The following is a 19,659-nucleotide window of genomic DNA, read 5'->3' as shown; positions in this document are numbered from 1 at the left end:
AAACTCTCAGATCAGAGTTAACAATTATTTCCATAATCAGTAAGTTCATAATTAGCAAAGCTATTTATTTAACTAAGTAAATATTATATATATTTTTTTAGCTACAACTAATGTTTGTTAAGAAAATCATGGTTCTGGATACATCAATATTAATGCAATGCAATAACAGCACTCAGTGGAAGCACCTGGTTTGATTCTCTATACATGGCCAGAAAATTATAAGAACATTTGTTCAGCAAAGTACATCTAATGGCTGAAGTACTACAATCTATTTCCTACATACAATTATTCTCCTGTTAAGAATGGATAAAGAATACAGATGTTATCTATCTTTCCTGTGAGACTTTAACAGATTTCTTTCTCCTGAGATAATTTTAAACATAATACTACAGATATCAAGGACTTATTGGTGAACAGTCAGTTATGACATAACTTTTCATTAGCTCCACATATGAAAACCAATGGGAAGAAAATAACTCACTCTCTCCAGTTCTAGGACATTAAATGAACACAGTACTAAAAAACTTTTAACTTTAACAGAAACCATGTAAATTTCCTGGACAATATCATAAACCGCTGTCATTTGTAGAAGATTTCCACAAAGCAATTAACTCCCCTTTTCAGGAAGACTACAGTATGGACTGAATTCTTTCAATGAGCTCTATAGATTTTAAATAATTTCTGAACAAGTCTCTAGCATTACATTATTATGCTATGAAATCTCAAATTATTTCTCCAGATAGGCTAAGAATAAAGAAGCCAGCACCTACCTCTTCATGCAAGTAATCAATTCCTCCTGACAAATTCAGAAGATTTTCTTTTGCTGTATCTAACAAGTAAGTTGGGTCTTCTCTAGGAACTACAGACCTCTGTAAGAAATGAGAAGTGACAGCTCATTGTAATTTGAACACTTTGTTGTCAGTCCATAAAAGTTGTGAAGAAAATAATTATGCACACTATTTAGATTATTTATATGTTTGAAAGGACTGATTTTCAAAGCACACAAGATGACAAAGCAATTACCTACATACAGTTCATGCAACATGGTGTACCATTTTTTTAAATAAGCAAGAATCCAGACACGTTGTATTTTTAATTGAGTAAAAAAGAAGGAAGCAGCAGTTCTGCATTCCTGATTCTCAATTTCTCCACAGTCTGAGCCGCCCAAATAAACTCCTTTGAGGAGTTCCAAGGCCATTCAAATTAAATATTTCATCCAGTCCTACAGCTGCTATCATTTCAGCAGCTGGTCCTATCACAACAGCTGCACTAGGGTGTATCTGTGAAGATGACCCTGGAGATCAGCAGTCCTGTGGGTCCCTTTGTCAATAAGAAAGAATAATAGGCTGTATTTGCTTTCAAGGTCACCTCAAACCTGCTCCATACAGCAATAAATAGGTCATTGTACCCAAGTCTATTATATTTGATACAGTCAAGGCCTGCAACAAGAATACCTCTTCTCTAAAGATGCAAAGAAACTTAGGGCATCTCTTACAGGGAGAGTAAGTCTGGGAAAGGTTATTTTTAGATTTCAGATGTTTCAGAACCAATCATTGTAAATACCATAATAATTATATATATATATATTACACACATATAAGCAAAATCCAAATTTTTAAAAAGTAGTAGACAAGAGTATCCAACAGCCTTGTGTCAAATGGAAATTTCAAAGTCTTTTCCTCAGCATGAAAAACAAGTGAAAGAGAAAGCTAAAGCTCTTGAGCCTTAAAGCCCAGCAGGTTTCTTTAAAAACCTAGGTCAGAAAAGAAGGACAGGACAGCAACAAAGTTTAGGTGTATCAGGAGGAGTAAAGCAGGAGGCTTTAACTAGAAAAACAGAACTACTGAAGTCTTCCAATTGACAACCTGATTTGATAACGCTGTCATTACCAAAGGACCCAAAGAAAGGTATAAAAAAGAGAAATAGTCGAGTTCCTGAGCTACCAGCATGAGGCAGAGGCAACACAGTGAGGGGACAGCCTTTCAGGGAAGATCTGTAATTCACAGAAATAACCTTGGGGATTTTCTGGCCTCCAGCCACAGTTCCTTTGGTACAAGGCAAAAGGTAACATAATCTTTAAATGTCCAGAAAAAGGAGAATACTTGCTTACAAACAGAAAAAAAATAAAAGACTATCAACTTACCCCCACAATTAAGTTATTTAATAAACACTGTGGCCCAACATAAATGAAATTACATGAGTCACAAGAAGTTTTTTATCATTTTAAACACCCCACTTCCAAGACAGTGACATCTGGCTTTGATTTAATTTTAAGATTGAAAAAATGTATATACTAAAACTTAAAAAGTAAGAAGTAAGTAGAAGCTTACTTAACTACTTAAGGTGAACTTACTACAAACTCACTATAGTTAAGAAAGCTAAACTTACTTAAGAAGTAAGTAGAAACTTAAACTGCCCTTATTTTTACCTAAGATTTGACTTTTCTTTGCAATAAAGTGCTCAATAAAACTGCATATGAATAATGTTTCCAAGTAAAAGATGATGGTGCAGGAGCAAACAAACACAAACTAATTATAGCAAGCAAGTGAATTGTATCCTTGAAGTATTACAATAGTTCAGTACACTTATGCCTTGGGACATAAGGAAGGGAAGCATAGCTGAAGCTTTCAAACTAAAAGGTTAGCAACTAAAATTAAAGGATAAGAGTACCTCTGCTGAAGCATAAACATGTAATTTAATCAAGTTTGCCATCAATTATTGTAATTATTAACATTTTGAAGTACACTGATTAGAACTCATTCTGCCTAATATCTTAAATAGAAGAAATTATAATTCAAAATTTTAATTTGCTGGATTTGGCAGCACAAAAAGACTCACATTATTTTGATTTTCTTGTGATTTGGTAAAATACAAAGAAGATAGCTTTGTTTCTGACTCAGAGCTTGTCTTCTTCACTATTGCTGAGAAGACTCTTACCAAAAAATGTGCTTATTTTTAGTAGCCATGAAGCAGGGAGGTTCCTGTTTATCTCTGTTTTTGTGCAGAGGCCACATGAACCTATTCCTCAGCAACAATAAATGACCTTCTACAATCACAAAAAGTGGTATTTCATGCTTTGTTTAAGGGAGGGAGGAGCTGAAGGGAAGTTAGCCCGAAGCAGTCTGAAAATATCCAACACTGAAACATTCCACCTGACTTTAGTGTCCTGAGATGAAGGACAGAGTAAAGCACTTGGAGTGCCACACAGCCAAAATGAAAGCAAACTGCTGCACCCCAAGCAACCTTGCAAAAGAAAAGCAGCATGTCAATCCAGGGAAGGACCCAGGGAACTCTAGGGAAACAGCCTCTGGTTCTATGCCTTGGCAGCTCTTTAGCAAAGGGACCAAAAAGGGAGAAGACCTGCTGCTGTTTCTATTTCACCACTGAAAGTTAATCCCCTTGCTAGCCAGACTTAAGAAGGCACATAATCTACACAAAGCACATGCATACAGCACCTTCAGAAAATCTGATTGGTGACTGAAAAATATATCAATCCATTTATTTAAATGCCAGTGCAACAGATGAAAATAAACTTATACAGGCAGCCAAATAACTTAAGGTATATTTCCACAGCAAACATAATGGTCTTAATCTGGTATCACTTACACATCCTCAAGCTATGAACTTCAGGAGGCCGTCTGTCAAATTACTAGCACCTGTGGGTGGCTGCAAGTTTTGCTTTAAAAGTGTGACTGAATATGTCTGCTGTTAATGTCTTCATTTACCTTCAGATGTTGTGTTGCATTCTCCAACTCTGACAATATCCCATAGGGCACACGGTCAATACCAGTGAGGTTCACTGAAAGCATGGCCTCATCGAGACTGTCCAAAGTGTTTAATAAAACTCCTGTGCAGTTGTCATCACAAGCTAAATAAAAAATTTAAGGAAGCAGTATTAATATTAAAATGAAGACAAAAAATACTGCACTTTTGATCTAGACAGTATGTGCCTTCATCTTCTGAGTTAGAAGTGATAAAGTATAATAACTCTGAATGTACAGATTTGTAGTCTTGCCTTTCCCTTCTTGCCCAAGAGTGAACTTATTCCAAACACATTCTCCTTAGGTTAGCACACATTAGAGTCCTATTGGTCCTGCTAACTACTGAGCTGCTTGCTGCATTATAAGCTTATTGAGCCTATTTAGCTATTTTGCAATAAATCCACATTGAAGTCAGTCAAATAGGTATGGCAGACACAAAATTCAAGCCTACAGTCCTGTAATTCCATTTATTTCTCAGATTTTTTTTTTTATTTATACAAAATAAAACCAGAATTCTAAATCCTGATTCATTGCAGAAGCAGATTTGCTGTACTAGATGTGTCTTTCTGCTACTTATACTCTCATAAAGAATTACAAGAGTAATTTTTGGGGGAATATGACTTATTATTGGTGGAGAATGCCTATAAACCTGGCATAATTCCAAAAGCATTTTTACAGGAACCTCACATCCAAAGGATCAATGACATAGGAATTCAGGATTTTTCAATAAATAATTCAGGAATTCAGGATTTTTCAGCAAAAGTCTTAAAATTGTCTTTCCTTAAACTTGTTTGTAACGCTGAATAAGCCAGTTTAAGGATTAACTGCTTGGCTGACGTTATGATCTCTACTGTAGTTTCCTCTGCGTTCACAGAATGGTTGAGGTTGGATGAGAACTCCAGAGAATACCTTCTCCAAACCTCTCTGTTTTACAAAAATAGTAAGTTGTTAGGGTTTCAGTTGCAGTGTGATGTCATGGTTTGCCTCAAATACCCCAGGTTCCTCCCTGATAATTCCCTGCCAGGTGTGTCAGTCACATCTCCTTCCCCTTCCCTTGCCCCTTGCTGAGCATTGCCTGTCAACCCTGGCATTCCAGAAGGGTGTTGAATGATTGGCAGAATTCAAACATGCCTTTCAGCCCTGGGGGACATTTGGCCATCCAGGTGTCCTCTGTCCCTTGAGACCTCCCCTCCCATACCTGGTTGGTGGTCCCCATGTTCCTTCCCTCCTCCTCTCCCTCAGGTAAAAGGATGAGCAAACCATGCTGTTTGGAGAGTTGTGTTGGAGTTGTTGCTGGATTCAGAGGCCCGTGGGCCAGGAATAAAGCTCTGGATCAAAACCCTCCATCAGAACTGACTCCTTTACTTCATCACCACCTTAAAGCTTCTCCACCAGAGGTAAACCTGAGCTGCTGCATGCCTGGACTTGCCTCCAAGTGCCCAGCTGCAGCATCCAGCCAGCCAAAAGATATCTCTGGGGTGAAATCACCACAGTGCCACTATTTGGTCAGTCAGCAAGGGCCAGACAAACTCAGGCACGTCCCGTCTGGCTATATTGGTAATTATTCCAATAGGTTTCTTTCCTTCACAGAAAGAACAGGGCCTGACATCATAAACTCATCCAGGGAATAACTACAGGCACATAAATACCACTGAAGCTGACCAGAGCCCCTTGGGAAAGTGAAAAATTTAAAAAGCACCTACAGACACACTGGTCGTCCAGCAGAAGGTGCCTGGGCTCACACTCCTGGCAGAGCTGTCCTGCCACCCCCGGCTTGCAGAGGCACTGCCCGGTGGCACTGTCGCAATTCCCGTGAACGGAACCGCCCGGATTGCACTGGCACACGCGGCAGCTGCCACCAGGGAGCTGGGGGGCACCGTAGTAGCCAGGGGAGCACCTACAGGGAGGAATGGCACACTGAACATCACAGGGAATTCATCATGACATCAGATGTTACATGTACTGACAGCTTGGGGTTGTCATTAATAGTTCAACAGTAACTAGCAAATCTCTCCAAATCTTTGAGTGCTCATTTATACACTTATTTATGAACACTGAATAATCTCAGTGCACATATGGCTCATATTAACCAAACTGCTCTGGGGAGTTGGGAATAAATTGGAACATCATGTGTAACTCACCTTTCACAGTACTGTCCTTCATATCCTGGGAGACAGGCATCACAGTGGTAATCATGAGCACCTTTCAGGACACAAGTGGGACTAAAACTAGGGGAAGGATAAACAAATACCTGCTTCATATAAGACCATACAAAGACAGATAACACCTTCAGTCACGAGTTAAATACTGTAAGCAACAGCACCTTCTGTTTAATCTGATTGCATATCTCTTGAATTCGTATTTTAAATTAGTTAAGTTTGCTTTCCCAATGCAGCTCCATTACTGCAGAACATGCTAGAGCCCATTATCACCTTCCTTTGAAAAGGTAAGACAATGTAAAATGGATGCTGTATGATATGGCTAATGCATGTGTTTAACTGAGACTTGCATGAAGACACCAGAATTGCTAGACTCTCATTCTGACTCAATTATACAAATGCAAACAACAAATATGTTTCTTAAGCTTCTGAAAAAAACCAGCCTGTTCAGCATTTTGTCTTTCAAAATACAATGTTAACTGTGCCTCTACCAAACAAGCAGATGTATAAATTTCAGACAAAAGAGTGTTTGTTCTTCCCCATGGACTGATTTCATGAAAAGTTCCTGCATTGAGTGGGGATGGCTTGAATCTTTGTAAATACAAAAGTAGTGTTCTCTGAATGAAGGAGACTCACATTTGATACTAAACAATGTCACAGCAACTTTGCCAACTATCTGTAAAACAGTCTATGTGTCTGTTATAGTCTTAGAGAAAAAAATTACTCATCTATCACCTAATCTTTTTATTTTAAAATTTCATACAGTTCAGTTCAGTTTCATACTAGTACAGCTCAGAATGCAAGCTCCATTTACTAAATAAAAATAGGCAGCATTCAAATGTATAAAAATTAAGGACACATAATAACCAACCCCTACTCTCATAGTGTAGGAGGAGCAGAAGGAGTAGGAGGTTGGACAAACAACACAAGAAATGGGAATGGTAAAATGTGCACTGGATTTAGTAAGTCCTGGTTACCTGACAGGGTTGGCTCTGGGACAAGCACAGGGAGAGCAATCATTGGCAGATCCAGTTACCTTCCCGTAGTAGCCTGGGGCACAAGCACCGCAGTAATCACCAACTGTGTTATCTCTGCAGTTCTGAGACACAAAATTCAGATGGTTTAAAACAACAATAAACAGCAGGAATAACTTTATCTACTTTATCAATACATGTGTACAGTTTCCAACAATGATCTCTACATGTCACGACCCCCTGGTCAGCATTCTTTGAGTGAAAAAACTTTTTATGCAAACAGAATGCCAGCATATTTTCTCTTATGTGAATGCCCCTTCATGCAGGCTGACCTAATTTCTTTTTCAAATTTCCATAAAGTCTATGTATTTTTGCTACTATTAATCAACTCAGGTCAGGAAATCAGAGTACAAAACAAAAAATCCTAAAAAAAAACCCAAAACAAAAAATCTAACCAAAAGAAAGAAACAAACAAACAAAAAGGAAAACTTAAACAGAATACCTCACTTTTCTGTTTCAGTATTTCAGCAAATGCTGAGGACTATCCCCAGCTAGGATTAACAGACACTACATTTTATTTTTCAAGAGTACTGATCAATAATCAGTGCTGTTAATATTAAAACACTAAATTGGTTTATAAACAATTTAACTGACTAGTCCCCTGAGTAAACAAAAACATTTTTCTGCTTTCCCTCTCTTTTTTTCTTTTAACTTTTCTTTCTTCTTATTCTGTATTTCATATACCTGCTAGTGTGTATTTTAGGTTGGTTGGTGAGGTAAACAGTAGCAACGCAACCTCCTATTTTATGGGAGCAGAAGTCAGGTGAAAACCAACTCTCTTGCCTTCTCCACTCAGCTGGAAATGGCTGAGCAGTAATCCCAAGACACAGATGACTTGCTAACCCTCAACAAGAAACTAAGAGGAAGAATGATGAATATTCACCTCTGTGAAAGACCTATGCATCTTAGCCTCGCAAAAGTGAGAACCTTAGTTCTTACTCATGAGATACATACTTGTGTACAAACCTGAAAGCAAAAGAATGGCTTAGAAAAGCCTGAAGGACTAAAGAAACTCACTTAAAAACTAATTTCAAGAATTAATTCAGCAGAAGTAGACTTTGAATTAACCCAGTCACCACTGGAAAAATAAAGCAGCTGGGGGGAAATAATTAGAAAAAAATACTAAGCAATGCCAGGGAATGGGTTTAATATGTCTTATTTGGTTAGCTGAGAATTTGCTGTCCATGGCCTGTCAGCCCACAAGAGAGAGGAAATGTGTTAGTCATATGTGACCCTTCTTTGCAGCCTTTGGGATAAAATGAGAAAAGTGAGCAAATCAACTTAGCTGAGGCATATCCCTACAATACTGTAGTCTCTGTGCATTTAAAAAAAAGCCTCATTTAAGGCTGCCCAGAGGATTCTCTTCCTGAGAAAGAATTTACCTTTGATTTAAGTCTCTGGTGCAGAATGGCCTACTGCATCCTTTTTTTTTTTTTTTTTTTTTGTGTGCCTAAGCAGACCTTGTCCAGAAGCCCAAAAAGTCTCACAGAAAAACAGACAAATTCAACCAATATAGAAATAATATTAAAATTTAAATTAAAATAATTAATGATTTTGAGTATGTTAATGCCCCAAAATCTTGCTAATTTTACTGAATGGAGCATAAGGGAAACTATTCAGATTTGCCATTTTTCAGAGCTGGGGGAAAACAAATTCACATTTTATCCAAGTAGTACAGCTGTATACTTCTCCTAAGAACTCCTTGGACAGGTCACTGCCATTTCCCTCAGGTGAAATCAATAGAAGAACGTGTAAGATCTACATACCAAGCACTTCCCAGTGTCAGGATCACAGGTTTCACTGTGGTTGTTGCACTGACATGGCACACAAGGCAATATCAGAGTGTGAGGCTCTCTTACACTGAATTCTGTATGCTTCCCCCTGTAGTATCCTGGAGCACAGCTCTAGTTGTAAGGGGAGTAAAGTAAAATTTTAAAGAAATTATCACAGCTATCAGCAGCAACAACAATTTTTAAAAGCAATAAAGGTGGGATTTAACAGCAACAACAATTTTTAAAAGCAATAAAGTTGGGATTTTTGGTTTTTTTTTAATATTGGGTTTTTTTGTCGTTTTTTTTTTTTTTTTACTTTCACACTATTAGACACACAAAAAAGATTCAAGGGTTCAGTACCTGGCAGGACAATCCAGTGTAACCAGCAGGACACCTACATTGCTCGACAAGATGAGCTGCAGGTCTGCCTAGATGCATTTCTTCAAACCTGACTGCAATTTCCATTGAGATATTTGCAATTCTACAAGATATATGCAGAAGAGAGTGTGAACATCTTAAGAAGTATGAAAACAAGATCCAAAAACATTTTCAGGCTTTAAGGGCAGGGCTACAATACATAATCTTCCATAATTTCCCATGCAAACATCTCAAAACCTGAAGATTTTTTACTTGTTTATGGCATTTAAGAATGTGCAACCAAACACAAGAAATTATTAAAAGTAATAACGGCTGATGCCTCCCCTCTTGATCTCAAAGACTTCCCAAACCCACCATGCAAGAGTATGTAATACTTCCTCAGAAATATTAGACAAATACATTTGTCCTGTGCCACAATTTTGGAAAGAGCTAACAAAAAGATAATGGAGGGCATGTGAATCAAAAATAGCACAAAATCTGGAGGTGGAATCAGACTTCTTCAGAGCTGTGAAGACATAGAGACATTGGGTTTTCATTGGATGTATCTTTGCTTGTCTTGTTTGTTTCCAGATTGACAGATAAAAGGATAATATCCCATCCCCTCCCTCTCATTAGTAACAGTTCTGGACAAAATGGTAATAACATGCTACTATTCTGAGCTAGGACTATTTTATTACCACTGCCCAGAGTTTTTCAAGCTACAGGAGACACCTAGATCGATGCAAACCCAAAAACTCTGCGGACCCTGTGCTTCAACTGGTAAAAGAAACAGAAAATTCAACGTCCATAAATATTAGATGGAAAAGGAATATTTTAGAAAATATAAATTATTTAACTATATCATCAGTCCTGCAGAACAGTGCATCAGCCTGTTCTCCTTTGTGTGTTTTGCTATCAAAGTAAGCAGCAGAGTCATTTAGTGTTTCATAAAAGATAATTCAAGAGGGATTTTGCTGCAATAAAAAGTCATGATTTTTTTTGTCAGAGGAAGAGCAGAAGTCATAAATAGGAAATTGTAAATTTCTCTGAGGTAAGTCTTTATTGTATAGCTCAGTTGGGGCTATTTGTAAATTAAATCACAGTAAATGCAGTACAATAAATAAATGCAGTCAGAGGTTGCTTTACCTGCTTTGCTGTAATCCTTGGCCATAAGCTGCCTTGATAAGGATGTATTCAACATTGCTGAGCACAAACATGAAGTCAGAACGTAAGACAGGCTCGTCAGACACAGAGTTAAAATACTTCCAAGAATCCTAGGGAAAGACACCACATTTATTATTATTATTATTTATTTATTATTAAAACCAGGAACATTCATGTTTACTTCAAGGTAATGCTGTGTTCCTGCTGTGTTTTGGCTTACCTCCTTCATTTCTACTTCCTTGTCTGTTCTCACTCCATTTTCTGGAGAAGGGATGTCGACATAGATGACCAACTTACTGGTGTGACCTCCTTTCATTAGAATCTGTGGCTCAAAATTTGAGGTTCCAAAGCCATCCAAAGCATAAAAGGCAACAGTATATCTCAGCTTCCCTCCGTAGGCCATGAGCTGTTTGGATTAAAAATTATAACTATTATTTATTCTACGGTCTGAGCTACAAGTTGAAAATATCTTAAAATCACCTGTAGACTGGAAAACTGCCAGTCAATAAAACATGAAAATTGACTTAAACTCAGTGGCTTTTCCACCAAGGTTAAATATATATTTCTAAAAAGCAGTCTTAGTTTCTTTAACTAGACCCTCTCAAGGTGTGTGCCCAATTTACATTCAAATCTTAAACAACAGAAAATTCCATGATAAATATACTGATTCTAGCATCAAAGTTAATTTTTTTTTTATGTTTCTAAAATGACAACAAATATATCCCTGTTTCCCCCACACAGAATCTGTGAAGTAATTAAATATGAGTGTCACCAATTTATAGGGTCAAGAAAAATCTTGTTAGGAAAGGGTAATGTAAACATATTATTTGTGCTTGCTGTATGAGAGTTCTATCACTGAATAATTACAATATCATGACCTACAAGAATAGAACTAACATAGAAATACGTTATGAAGATAAAGTTACTATTCTAAAGTAAAGGAGTGTCTATCAGACAACAAGGTTATCTACAAAGCATTCCAATTATGTAATGCTCTTACCTGGTCTCCCTGAAACTGCTCTGGCAACTTCCAGTAAAATGTTTCTGTATTTAAGTATTTTCTGACTATGGCAGCATCCAATAAAACATCAGGAAATTGTGAAAATACTCCTTCCACTGTTCCAGTCAGGTTACTTTGAGCTACTACATGCAGAATAGCCTGATCTGGAGTTAATGTTATCTGCAACACAAAGAGCAAAAGATTCATTCAACAAAATATCCTGTTAACAATTTTAGCTGCTTTGAAACAGTCAATAATCTATCTTAAGAGTAATAAATGTCCAACCCAAAAAACTGGAAAACACACTTGATATTTACTTTTTTAAGAAGTGAAGAGAGAGACACAAGGTTCCAGAAATAAGAGTATGATCATTTACCACTTGCTTTCATTTCTGTTCTGACCTGTGCCACCGGCCCCATAAGCCAGTCAGGACACTCAGCCCAGTCCATTAAATGTGCACACCAGCATGATACCTAACATGAGGATAACAACAAATTGTCTCTGTGTGGTTATATTGCTTTACTTACAGGAATTCTCACATGGTCTTCTAGTTCTGAACAAGATGTGGACATCCCAAAACAGAAACATGGAGTACATCCTAGTGCATTGTTAGCAGACAGACCAAAAGTTCCAGGTTTACACTCACTGCATTGTAGACCAAAAACATTTTCCTGAAGGATATTAAAAAAAAAAAAAAAAGTAATAGTACACTCATAATACTTCACTACCTAAATGAAAGATTATTATTTTTTTGAAGAAAAACTAATTGCTACATAGCAGAATATCAATTACTGTATGCAATCTGTTTTACCATGCAGTACATTACTTTTTTCATTATTTTCCAATACTGTTTTGCTTTCCTTCTTAAAAAAAGAAAAAACAAAAAAATCCCCAAAAAAACCAAAAACCACACACACAAAACTCCCCTCAAACAACCACAGAACATTTAAGCTAAGCTCATATATTTGACTGTCTATCAAAAATTAGCAGCTATGTATTTCAACGCAAGACAGAATTTCCTCCCAATCCTGCATCTGGAAAATGAGCTCTAAAAGCCAAATAAACTGCTCAGTATGAATAGGAATCAAGAGATCTATTCCCAAGTGTCTCTTTTTGCATTCAGTTCCCAATTGGTGAGCTGAACCTCAAGAAACACCCAAAACTACAGTCAATGCCCACTGGTACCTTTAACCAGAGACTGGACAGACACCTATGAAGGAATAAATTTGTTGTCTTGAAATAAGTTTTCTATCACTCAGTTTCTCAAGAAATTATTCCCATCTTTTCAAAAATATCCATACTATCTGTGTTTTTAATGTTTCCTTCCCTATATACAAGAATATCAGAACTCACTATTACCAATATATCTGAGTTACTCTTAAGCATTGTCTTTGGTTCCAGCACAGGAAATTAATTCAAACTCGCAACACAAACGTATTTCAAAAAACACTGAGATTCTCCATTTAGTATTTATTTGTTTCCTCCTATCATTATAATTTGAATTTTTAAAAAAGCAGGCTGCATCATCTGAACTAATGTGTTGTTCCCCAACCTAATAAAACCAAACGTGTACAAACAGAAAAACTTCAATGGTTTTGAATTTTTCCTGATTGATAGTAAGATCTGTCACAGGAAATTCTTTAGCAATGATCTAGGTGTACTCATAAATGATGGAGATTGCCTTTTGAAGTCCTTTCAGCCCTGTATCTTCCCTGACTTCAATGCAATCAATGTCTAGAAAGTACTAATGCTTTCCTAGAAGGGGCAGAATGATTCAGTACCTTGCAAGTGCAGACACCAGTTTCTTCTTCACAACCACAAACTCTTTCGGGGCCATTACAGGTCTCTGCTTTGGTTCCACTCAAATCACAGTCACAGGCAACACAGTCTGGGTAGTCCCTGTAGCCCAAGGCACACCTGGAACAGTCTCGCCCTCCAAATTCAGTTTTGCACTGGCATTGGCCTGTCAACACATCGCACTGGAGACTGGCTGAACCAGCGCCGCTACAGTTGCAAGCCTTAGCAGAAGAGAAGAAAGATTCATAAATAGCAAATCTTTAAAAAAAAAATTTTTACAAGTGAAACAGCACAATAAATTTTAAAATGACCCTTAAAACTCAATGTTTGCCAACAAATACTGTACAATAACAAAAGGGAAGAAATTCCACACAGAAATGAAGTTGGTTTGCTTTTTAGCAAAGAACTGCATCTCCAGTAAACAGTGGATGGCAAAAAGTTAGAAGCTTTGTTGGCTCCCAAATATGGATTGGGAACCAAAGGAGTTGAAGGAATCTGTTCCAGAAAACAAAAATATATCCAAAATACTTAATTTACAATACCAGTAATTGAGTACAGCAAGTAAATTAACTAATGTTGTATAAATGCTGAATGAAAGAAATCTGTATCATCATTTTATAAATGCTGAATGAAAGGAAAATCTTAAAACTAACATGCTGCTAAGATTTCAAGAGGTATTAATAGCTTCTGCATCATGCTCAAGCTACTTGTACTATTTGATGAAGAACCAAGAATCTCATTGCATCCCAAAGGTGGGAAGCTCAACATGCAGTGCAGCTCAGTACCAAAGGAAAACTGTTTCCTGACAGAGTGCATCCTTCATTATGCAATCAGTAATATGAAACTTGTATTACAAACATGCAAAGTGGGTGTACTTTATTTGTCATTCTTTTATGAAGCAGTCTGGATTAGCCTTCACTCTTAATTTCTTATCTGTGGTTACTTCACAAATGCAGTTTTGGTCTGTGGTTATTTCTAACGGAACAGGCAAAAAGTACATTCCATCTATCACCATCTACTGAGCATTTTCAGTGAGTTATTTTGCTCATCAGCTCTCTTTGAGATGAAAAGCCTTTACCTTGCCAAGTCCTGCATGCCAAGACCCACAAGTTCCAGAAGAATTACTGTCTATCCTTCTGCATTCTTCACAATTTTGCTGGTTACCCACGGCACTCTTTGTATTAAGCAGTTTTTACTCTAGCATTGGGTACTATAATGCCTAGTTTAATACACTTTATGGTCACACGGGTTGACAACTTTGGCTCTCAGGTATCAGTAAAGGTCCACAGCTCTGAACATCAAACTCTAGGATAGTAATAATTTACATGTATTCAATCTCTAGCTACTTGTGATAAAGATAAATAAAGACTCTAAGGTACAATGCACTGTAATCTAAACAAGACTACAGCTCTGCTACACTACTACATCCAGAAATGGATACTAAATATCAAGAAAACCTCTAGAAACAGAGCCAGATGAAGTAACCACATATGCATTTCGTGTTGAAAAACCAGACAGTCTGGGCTTCTCAGCATCTCCCCCATTTCATCCATGTAGAGGTCACACAAAGAGTCTCTCCCGGATTTGCCAGAAAACATTGCTCCTCATCTTAAACTACCACATCTGACTATTCAGCATAGGGTATATCCCTCTGTTGGGACTATTATCTGGAGATCATGTTACTGTTTGTTGCATCAAGAAGGAATCTAAAATACTTTATAATATTTCACATTCATTACTGTGATGTTGCAAAAAAAAGGAATGATAAATAACCTAGAAAAACTGAGTAACTGCATATTAAATTGCCCCTGATGATTGGCAAGTGCTGTGGAATCACCCTATGAAATGAACACATCAAAGGAAATGCAGAAGGACCAGCACATTGTACTTGCAGTACCTTAGGTAAGAATGACAGTAAGCTGACAGCTAACAAAGCCATGGTTTAAAGACCAGTTGCCAACTATGTTACTATAAATCACTAAGATGGTTAACTCTGAAGACTTATTAGGACTACTTTATCATCCTTACTCTAAAAAATTAAAGAGAGAAAAAGGATACCAATTTGGCTGACACTTAAATACTTACTGCATGCAATGACAGACTTTGTCAAGTTGATTGTATTTGTGGTTTCTCCACTGAAGTTACCCAATTACATTCATGTAATTGAGGCTTCTTAAAATCTCAACATTGATAAAATGTTTGGACCAATGCCATACCTGACAAGAATTTACTGCATAAACCTAAAGGCATAAATGGATGCTGTTCCTTGGATCTTCACTGACTTGGCATTTTATTGCTTAATCATAAGCATTAAGCTGAGATAATGGGAGCTACCAATGTTCCATCCATGAAACATTAACTACATTATACTATAGAAATTTTAAATTTTCAGAAAAAATGCCTGCAGTAACTTTCAAGACACTTCCAATGTTCTTAAATCCACAATATTATCACTTACTGATTGGTACAGAAACTATGTTCCCAGTTGCCCCTTGCTGCTGCAAATCTGGTTTGTACCACCACTTAAACACCTAAATGTTAGAATACATAGAATACACACATCACAATTTCAATGTGAGCTATACACCTATCCAGAATAAGCACTCTGATGGTACTTTCAAAGACAGCCCTCTTAGAAGATTGCTCAATAAACATTGTGCCAACAGTTGTTTTAGTGTTTTTTGTTTTAATGTGAGCATATTGCATTAACTTTGAGACAGAATAAAGATCATGGTTCTCAGAAAAAGAGTCCACTTCTGACATTTGTATAAAGCAAATTGTTTTTAACAGCCATGGCTTTTCACCCAGCCTACCATACCTTGCAACCAAGTTTAGGAGAGAGTCCCCAGAAATTTTCTTTGCAGAGTTCACACTTCTGTCCCTGAGTGTGAGGGGGACAAATGCATTGTCCAGAATCAGCATTACAGTTGTCCTGAGTATGGGCACAGTCACAGGCTGCAAGAGAAACAGGACCAAATGGTAACTTTATCCACACTTTACTACAGAGAAGAAATTCCAAGACTGCCAATAGTCTTACTTTTCTTATGGAGTACCTTTGTCTGTTCCACTAGCAACTTCTTGCCATCCCTAATCACTGAGAAACAAATCATGACCACAGTGACATTTCATCTTTCTACTGGAAGCCCATTATTGCTTATTGACTTAGCCTATTTGGGGTTTCAAAAAGCAGAGCAGCACTTTCACAGGGGGATCAACACCATCAAATAAAGTTACTTTTGGAGTAGAGTATATTTGTAGGGAAACATTTCTATGACAGAGGACACAAAACTCATCAGGAGATAAGCTAATGTTCTCAAGCAGGTTCTCAAGGATTAATGCTCAATAATTGAATAATTGGGATGGATAACTATTTTTATAATAACTAACTACTGCAGGATGCACTTGGCTATTTAAGAAACAAAATACTATTCCAGTTGAAAAGAAGAATTTCAGTTAAGTGATTTTATTAATCTCTTTGGTAACATTTAAGTATTTTCCAATAATGAAATGGTTAAAGGTATCCAAGAGATCTTTGATTCTTAGTATAAAAAAAGAATATTAATTTCAAAACAATCTTATTACAATCTCATTGCATATTTCATTTTAATGCACTGTTTGAGGCATTAAAATGTGGTTTTGTCTGGCTGGAGAAAAGGCAGGCATTCCTTTAGCTGTACAGTATTGAAAAGGGCATCTTATTAACATGAAAAATTGGGTTTTAATGGCATATTCTCATTTTAGATGAACAATTTCTTCCTTATCATGACTAAAAATTGCATACATCCAGGTGATGATGGGAAAACAGAGCCAATGACTTCATATCAAAGTATGAAACACATATTTAAGATTTAAATGAAAGAAAAATAAAGTAAAAATCTTTAGGTGTAGATCTTCGCTTTCCCAACTGCAGAAAAAAAGGTTTCATTCTCTTTGAAGGATTGAAGGGTTTTGTAATAAAGAGACAAAGGAGCCATTGAGGATATAATATTTCTCTCATGCACCCTTTATGAGTTATTTCATAGTCACCACCTTTTACAAGGAGCCACAAAGTAAGCAAAGAAACGTTTTGTTCCCTGGCTTAATCAAAGTATTAATAGACCTTCCTACAGATTCTTCTGTATCGTCATCACAACAAGTGACCTTTGCCAGAGTTCAACATACAATATATTGCTGAAAGAAATTCCAGACAAACTCTGGGAGGGTCGTGGATTAGAGCTTACGTGTGCAGCCACCATCCTGGAATGCGTAAAAGCCATGAGCACAGCGATCACACTTCTCTCCAGCCACTCCTGGCATACAGTGACACTGCCCCTGATCACTGCAGTCCTCAGACACCGAGCCAAACTGACTGCAGTTGCAGGGAACACAGCCAAGCCCAGTAAGCAGCCCATAATACCCATTCTGTTGGAGAAGAAATAAATAGATTTGTACTGTTTAATAAATTTTTGAAAATGCTACAATATACACTCTTGTTTTCTCTTGTTTACTCCCCATGATATCTGACCTGCATGAATCTTGGCCAGCACTGTGTGACTGCTGTGGAAAGACTCCCCGGCATTATGTCTTCACTGTTGCCAGCTATGTAGCAATATGCTCTGGAGTGAAAAACTCAACCCTGAAATGCTCTCATGGTCCTTAATCTCACAAGCAAGACACTATGTTTTGAAGCCTGATGTTATTTAATTTAAAGACTTGCATGAGGTGAGGGTGGGCTGTGCTGATCAAGCACAGACACCTGTGACTGTGAATGAATGCCTAAAACAGGGCAGGTCACTGACCCAGGGTACATGTGTGCTCAAAGTCATTCAGCTGGGCTGGCACAGAAGGCAGTAACTGGGCAGAGATTTCCTGCTCTGGTCTCTGTTGTAGTTCTACACTTAGCACAGACTGGAAACTGCTGGTTTGTATCACCAGTGAATATCTGCACGTTGCTATAACAGGCCTGCCTTTCAGCTGAATCCCTTGCTGGCATTCTGCCATGATGTATGTGTTATCACCAACCACATTTCTTCAGGTATTCCCTACTCAGACTTCATTTCACAGAAGCACAGCTCTAAGATCCCTTCAGGTTTGTTAACAGTGTTTGGTTTGGTTTTTCACTGCACACTGTCAGCACCAGCCTGAACAGCCCTACGCAGGAGGGTGCTGAGTCAATTACACAGCTTCACATGTGCAAGGAGCACATGCAGAGCAACTTTCACAAAAACTTTGGTGTCCACTCCATAGGCCCTTCTCCCCCAAACCTATTTGCCGCTATTCTCTGTATCTGTTCAAATCACAATCTATAGATAAAGAGGAAAGCAAGAAAATCTATACATTAGCAAAAGGCAATGTATCTGCTTACCAAGCATTTATCACATCTTTCTCCAATTACATTTGATTTGCAGGAGCAGACACCTGTCTCATGGTGACAAGTACTTGAAAGGGAACCATTCACGTGGCAGGCACAGGCTTGTGTTCAGACAAAAAGAAACCAAATTTAAAAATTAGTCATGTGTATCTATAGGCATTCATTATTATACAGAATTAAAAAACTGGTATATGATGTGTTTCATCTATTTATATCCCACAGATGCTAATATACCACAGAAATGCCTGTGAATCTGGACTAAAAAACAAAACACCTCTGAATAGCTGTATTTGAAAAGATTTTTCTTCTAGCCCTATATGTGACATTAAGAAGTAGGAAATGTATCAAGCATGTCACTGGAGGGACAGTGTTAAGCAAACCAATAAGTTCCAGGGATACCAAATATAAAACCTTAAAATAATACATTACCCTCCCTCAGCCTAACCCAATCCCAGAGTTTTCAACCTGCACTTGCCCACTCACAACTTGAAGGTTAACTCTTTCAGCAAAGGTGCACATCCCCTTCCATTTTACACAGGAAATCCATTTTTGTGTTCTTTAAATGTTGAGAGTAATAAAAATAACAACTTACCACGACAGTTTTTGTCAATCACCGCATCCCCATAGTACCCATCAGCACACTTTTCACAGTGGTGACCTGCTGTGTTCCCCAGACATTTCAGGCACTGTCCTGTGAAGGGATCACAGTGGCCCTCTTCTTGAGGGTTCACATTGCCATTGCATTCACAAGGAGCACACGACTGTCCAGCCATAAGAGGATTCCCATAGTAACCATTAGCACACCTGCATCAGAATTTAAAAACTTTGTCAGCTGGAGTGTGGTCACGTCATACACTCTCCTCACTGAAGGGAGTTTTTCCTGTTAAATTTTAATCTAAAGTGTCTCTGTATTACAATGAAAGACTAAATAAGAAGGAAAATGTTATTAGCAATGTTCTGTACATGTGGTATGAACAATACAAGGAAGATAGGATGATGAACACTTAGTGATGGCAATGATATGGATGTTTCACCCAAAATTATGGTACATACCTTTCACACTGAGAACCAGTATAGCCTGGAAGACATTTGTCACAGACAATTCCACCTTCTTCACTCAGCTGGCAAGTGGGACTGAAACTATTAACAATATTTATGTCAGTTGGCATCAATGCACAGAATCACAAGACTTCTGCAAACATTCAATACCCACCCTTCCTTGCACCTAACTATATAAGCACACAATTGCCATTTTTCCTAGTTTA

At 37.6% G+C, this 19,659-nt stretch overlaps 1 protein-coding gene across 1 annotated transcript in view; it reads right to left on the bottom strand.

Annotated features, from left to right (window-relative positions):
* The window catches only part of LAMA1 (laminin subunit alpha 1), a 79,511-nt gene that overhangs the window by 29,678 nt on the left and 30,174 nt on the right, over window positions 1-19,659 (bottom strand). The window contains exons 17-33 of the mRNA XM_058805348.1: window positions 19,448-19,534; window positions 18,987-19,198; window positions 18,389-18,495; window positions 17,265-17,445; window positions 15,863-15,999; window positions 13,029-13,265; window positions 11,775-11,918; window positions 11,248-11,427; window positions 10,468-10,653; window positions 10,230-10,357; window positions 9,087-9,207; window positions 8,721-8,858; window positions 6,898-7,019; window positions 5,903-5,989; window positions 5,465-5,658; window positions 3,726-3,868; window positions 771-869 (exon numbers count right to left, since the gene is read on the bottom strand). Coding sequence (XP_058661331.1) covers window positions 771-869; window positions 3,726-3,868; window positions 5,465-5,658; window positions 5,903-5,989; window positions 6,898-7,019; window positions 8,721-8,858; window positions 9,087-9,207; window positions 10,230-10,357; window positions 10,468-10,653; window positions 11,248-11,427; window positions 11,775-11,918; window positions 13,029-13,265; window positions 15,863-15,999; window positions 17,265-17,445; window positions 18,389-18,495; window positions 18,987-19,198; window positions 19,448-19,534 — 2,503 coding nt within the window. The remainder of the gene's footprint in view (window positions 1-770; window positions 870-3,725; window positions 3,869-5,464; window positions 5,659-5,902; window positions 5,990-6,897; window positions 7,020-8,720; window positions 8,859-9,086; window positions 9,208-10,229; window positions 10,358-10,467; window positions 10,654-11,247; window positions 11,428-11,774; window positions 11,919-13,028; window positions 13,266-15,862; window positions 16,000-17,264; window positions 17,446-18,388; window positions 18,496-18,986; window positions 19,199-19,447; window positions 19,535-19,659) is intronic.

This window comes from Ammospiza caudacuta, chromosome 1, assembly GCF_027887145.1.
Source record: "Ammospiza caudacuta isolate bAmmCau1 chromosome 1, bAmmCau1.pri, whole genome shotgun sequence".
In the NCBI taxonomy this organism is placed as follows: Eukaryota; Metazoa; Chordata; class Aves; order Passeriformes; family Passerellidae; genus Ammospiza; species Ammospiza caudacuta.
Note: the sequence above shows the minus strand (reverse complement) of the source record. Positions and strands in the feature narration are given on the sequence as shown.